General features: G+C 50.9%; 1 protein-coding gene across 1 annotated transcript; it reads left to right on the plus strand.

Moving 5' to 3' along the window:
• The first annotated feature begins 90 nt into the window (after positions 1–90).
• Positions 91–3367, plus strand: TGME49_222870 (hypothetical protein). The gene is made up of 4 exons (XM_018779975.1): positions 91–1199; positions 1591–1658; positions 2129–2222; positions 2652–3367. The coding sequence occupies exons 1-4, from the start codon at positions 879–881 to the stop codon at positions 2715–2717; spliced, it is 549 nt and encodes a 182-aa protein (XP_018638323.1). The 5' UTR covers positions 91–878; the 3' UTR covers positions 2718–3367.
• Positions 3368–4613: the final 1246 nt, after the last annotated feature.

Consider the following 4613-nt stretch of genomic DNA (forward strand, 5'->3'; position numbering starts at 1 on the left):
TCGCCAGCCAGTCCTTGCAGGGCATCGCGCGCGACCTTCTACCTCGTGTTACCGTAGCCCCCCCGAAACAGCCGATACGCCGTCCAAACCGGAAACTGGGCGGCGTTTGAGCGGCTTTCTCTGCATGGCGTGGAAAGAAGGGGCTTCTTCGCCGAGACGAAGAGACAAGAAAGGATCCCAATACCTCTCCTAGAATGGCTTTTGCACAGGGTGAAGCGGAAGTGAGAAAGAAGAGCTGTACACAAAACGGAAAAAACGGACTCGGCAAATTTGCGGGTAGAGTCTTCCGCGTTCGCAGCGACTTGGGCTGCTCGTACGCTGCAGCGGCGCCGAGAGAGTGTGTCGCGAAATCCTGAACGCGATCCATATCTGTAGGGAAATACCGCGTTTCGCTCTTCTTTCGCCACAACAGCAAACATACCGCTGCCTGAGACTTCTCGGCCGTCAACACGCAGTTTAAAACGTCTCTACCAAGCTTACTCGACACTTCCGTATCACTCAATCCAGCAACCGAATAGCTTGCTGTACACTACCAGACACACTGCCGCTTTCATGATGTAAAACCAACATCACTTTCTCTGTGTCTGTTCTGTATCTTCAAGAGATTTCGAATACTCTTTGCTGGGTGGGGGTGTATGAGATCCCACGGGTTCGGTCTTGACCAGGCCGCGACAAGGCATTTCCTTCCCTCGTACCTGGCACATTTCCATCCGCTTTCCCTGATTTCTAAATTTTCTCCACCAAACCGTCATTGCTCCGGGCGCCCTCCTCTGCCGTTGCACCGTCCAGACGTCCGCGGCGACTGCGGGTCCACTGGGAGGGATTGGCCATCGTCCTGACCGAGAGAACATCACTTACTCTTTCTTCCCGAGCCCACCATGGACGCTGTAATCGCCGAAGCTGCAGCTGCACTCCCCGAAGTCCCGACGGCAGCAGCGGCGGCAATTGCTGCAGGACAGTGTGCGCAGGAACAACGCACAAGAGCAGGTGCCAGGGATGGGAGGCAAGTAGACCATGCACATTCCACCGAGGAGGAGGACGAAGTTCTTGCTCAGCAGATGAGGAAGGAAGGCATCAATACTCCTGCAGTCCAGGAGAAACTGCTGGTGGTCGAGGGGAAAGAAGTCGCCGTGTTATGCGTCACGTTTTCTGACAAAATCTTTGTCACGATTTCTGACAACGGGAAAATGGCCGCTATGGTAAGTCCACAAAAAAGAAAAAAAAGCTCTACGAGAAGGAGGAAGGATAAACTTTCGGTGGTGAAAAAGCGAAATGTTGGTTCGGTCTCCGGTACAGGAAGTCTGGCGCCTCCCGGAGAACTGCAGGGAATCAGGCACCGCGCGAGTCGGGATATTGCCCCGGGTGTGGTCGTCGTTGACGGAACGCCAGACGAAACCCCCAGCAGAATCTTCTTCCTTGCTCGCAGGACCGAAGCCGCGATACAAACGGATGGTCTGGCGTCTAGACTAAGTGCGGATTGGAGCAGCTGCCTTGCGGTATGCATTCCTATGCGTATGCATGGGTGTCTAAAACTTTACTGGCGCATGTGCAGCAGTCTGTGTGTTGTCTGCCACGCATGCTTGCTCGCAGATTCAAGGTTCTGCAGGATTTGAGCAGGAGCGGGCGGACTTCGGAGTTCGGTTTATCTTCGGAGACAGGTGCGGATGGTGGATACAGACTTGATTTTAGAGCTCTGTGTGTCCAGCGTCTCACCACACACAGCCTGCCTTGACAGCTGCTCAGCGTGCTCCTGAACCTGCAGTATTTTCTGGGAGCTTCACGCTCGGGTGTCGCTGTGAACCCCCTGTCAGAAATAGCTTTCCTTGGCTTTCGCGTATAGCACTGTGTTGGCAGAAACCGCGTACCGGTTTATTCCAACAAAAGTGCCTCCTTCGAGCTGAGATGCGTCTTCACCTGTGGTGAAACCGCTCTGTTTCATACCACCGTTCTCTCACAAGACGTTCTCTAGACGCACTGTACGGAACGGTGGAAGAGACACGCCTAGCTTGGAATCTGCCGTTCCAGCGAAGTCGAACAAAGAACACAACGCTCCGGGAATCATTGGGGCCTCAAGTCGCGTCGAAGGGTGACATTGCTTGCTTTCATGTGGTGTGTGGACGTGCTTCAGGCATCGAGAATATTTCCTGGTCTACGCGCGAGAGCTGCTTGCGATGATTTCTGCGCAATCCAAGAAAGAGCTCCTTCTGGCTATCTCTATCGGTGTACGTACACCGCACCTTTCGATCGTCAAACGGTGACTGAAGCTTTGATTCGCCGCTTGGCAAAGTGTGTTGTCTGGCACGCTGTTTGGTCTCATTTTCTGGCAGTTCTTTTTGTCAAACAATCTTCGGTAGTCAATCTACGACGTCACCCACCGGCTGCATTTCTATTCTAACGTGTATTATTTAGCTTCGTTACTTTTGTGGAGTGCTTAAGACAGCTAACCGTGCTAGATTTCGATATTCGACGGCATTAAGGTTCCTAGCAAATGCACCTGATGCTTCTGAAGCATATTCAGACGGTAGACTCCTTCTTTACAGGATCCACGTCAGCAGACAGCGCCTGCCCGGCTTGCCAGTTTCTCTTCCCAGGCGTTGTTCGAGACTGTTGTGCGGAACCTTGTTTGTGTGTCCATTTCTGTTAACCTGCAGGTCGATAGCCCTTCCTTTTTCAGAGCCGTCATGAGCGGCATTCGCGAAAACTTCCACTTCCACTAGAGCAACGGCTCAACTGTGAAAGAAAACCCGAACCTGTTTATACACTGTAAAACACTGCGTCCACCATCGCTTTTTGGGTACAGAGTTGTACCGCATGCTCTCTCACACCTCAACGTGTCTGGCCACGAATTTGTTTCAGCTAGCCGCACCTTCTTCTGCTTCACTCTTCCCTCACCACCTCAAAAGAGCCCGTCGTCTGCGAAAGATGCTTTCACCCCACTTACGAAGGGACAGACGTTACACTGGAGAATCCGTGCACCTCGACGCATTTGATTCCCAAGCCGGTCTTGGCGAGTTCCAGTTCTCTGGAATGCCAGCCAACAGGCGACTTTTCTCCGGTGTGTGGACTACGAGGTTTATTTACGCCCAGTTCGCGTGGGTGTTCGGATTCGTTTTTGTCTTTCGGGACTTGCTCCTCTGTACTGACTTGCTCGTAAAGACTCGCGTTGTACAGGCGTAGCTGATGGTACAGAAAGTGACTGGACAAGGGCCTAGTTTTTCTTTGGATGTACAGTGGCTACCATTGTGACAAAGACGGTATCTCCGCGACGGCGCCTCCCGTTGTTGCCTACTCGCTATTGTGATGTAAAACTGGCTTGTGTATCCACACACTTTAAGGGATCTGCTTTCTTTAACGAAATGTAACAGCACTGCCGAAGTAGCGGATTCCTCAGCCAATCCAGAACAGTAGGACGTTGTATGTTTTCAAATGCAGATATATATATGTATATGATTAAAAATGAGTGTCAACAGAAAGTAGACACATTTATACTTGGGAGATATGTTTTCGTACTGTTTTCTGCATCCAAGTAGCGCGTATGACAAAGAAAACGCCTATACACTATTGTTGGATTTCTCACGTTTTCCCTGCGAAGCTGTAAAGTCTGGATCTGATTGATTACGGAACCGCCGGCAGGAAGATGTAACGTTCTTGAGGATTAAAGAAATTCGAGCCGAATTTTTCTGACGGAGAACGCGGATGAGACGAGCGATGTAGAATGACACCATGTAGAGGCGCGGTCGTGCGGATCCTCAACAATCAACCAACTGAAGAGAAGGACCTGTCGCACAGCGCGAAAAGACAGCGTCCGACTCAATGCAAACCGCAGTGGGAGAGAAGCACTTGAGGCCAACACCATATGCGTTGACTGAGGAAGACTGGTTAGAGTGAGCATTGCAATAATGTAGTGGGAGATAGGAAAGAAGCTGACTCCGAATGCTTGCTCACCTGGTACACAGACAGGCGAGCAAATAGTCGTGTGCCATATGGCACAGACGACAACTAGTCAATCGCTTTCTTTTAGCAGGTGAAACAGGCGAGAGTTTATTGTGTACCCAACATTTAACGGGTAAGAGGTCATGACGGCGACTTTGCGATCTGAGATGACTGAATTGGTCGTCAGGAGAGTCTAGAGGGAAGCTCGGCGGTTAATCTGGCAAGTATTTGCTGCACGCCTTGATCTCAGAATTCCCGTTCTACAGAGACAGTCGAAGGGTCTCCATCTTTTCTCTCCAGATGCCGTTGAATCCGAGGTGTGTAACGCATGTAGTTCTAGCAACATCCAAAGCGGGCGGAAGACATCTCCGGAAAAGGCACGGCCGAGTTGCAAGAAAGTTATCCTTTTCACAGCTAAAATTGAGACTGAAGGCGTCTGGCCTATCATCTGAATAAAAAACTGCTGTGTTTGACCCTTTGTACAGTGGAAGAATTCTCTGACAAAACTCAACACGCGGCCGTCCAGGTTTCCGTTGCATGCGCGCGTGAACACTATTACTGATTGTGTTTGTCTTCAGTTTCTGTTTCTCGTCTTTCCTTTCTCGCCGTTTGCGTCTTCTGTGCATTCCGGGCTTGACTCCCGCTGCGCTCCAAGCTTTTTCGCGTTGTCTTTTTCCTCA

The sequence above is a fragment of the Toxoplasma gondii genome, chromosome II (assembly GCF_000006565.2).
Source record: "Toxoplasma gondii ME49 chromosome II, whole genome shotgun sequence".
In the NCBI taxonomy this organism is placed as follows: domain Eukaryota; phylum Apicomplexa; class Conoidasida; order Eucoccidiorida; family Sarcocystidae; genus Toxoplasma; species Toxoplasma gondii.

Coding starts and splice junctions, on each gene's coding strand:
- TGME49_222870 (XM_018779975.1), top strand. CDS start 879: ATGGACGCTGTAATCGCCGAAGCTGCAGCTGCACTCCCCGAAGTCCCG. Junction 1,200..1,590: donor ACGGGAAAATGGCCGCTATG/GTAAGTCCACAA, acceptor GCTTGCTCGCAG/ATTCAAGGTTCTGCAGGATT. Junction 2,223..2,651: donor TTCTGGCTATCTCTATCGGT/GTACGTACACCG, acceptor GTTAACCTGCAG/GTCGATAGCCCTTCCTTTTT.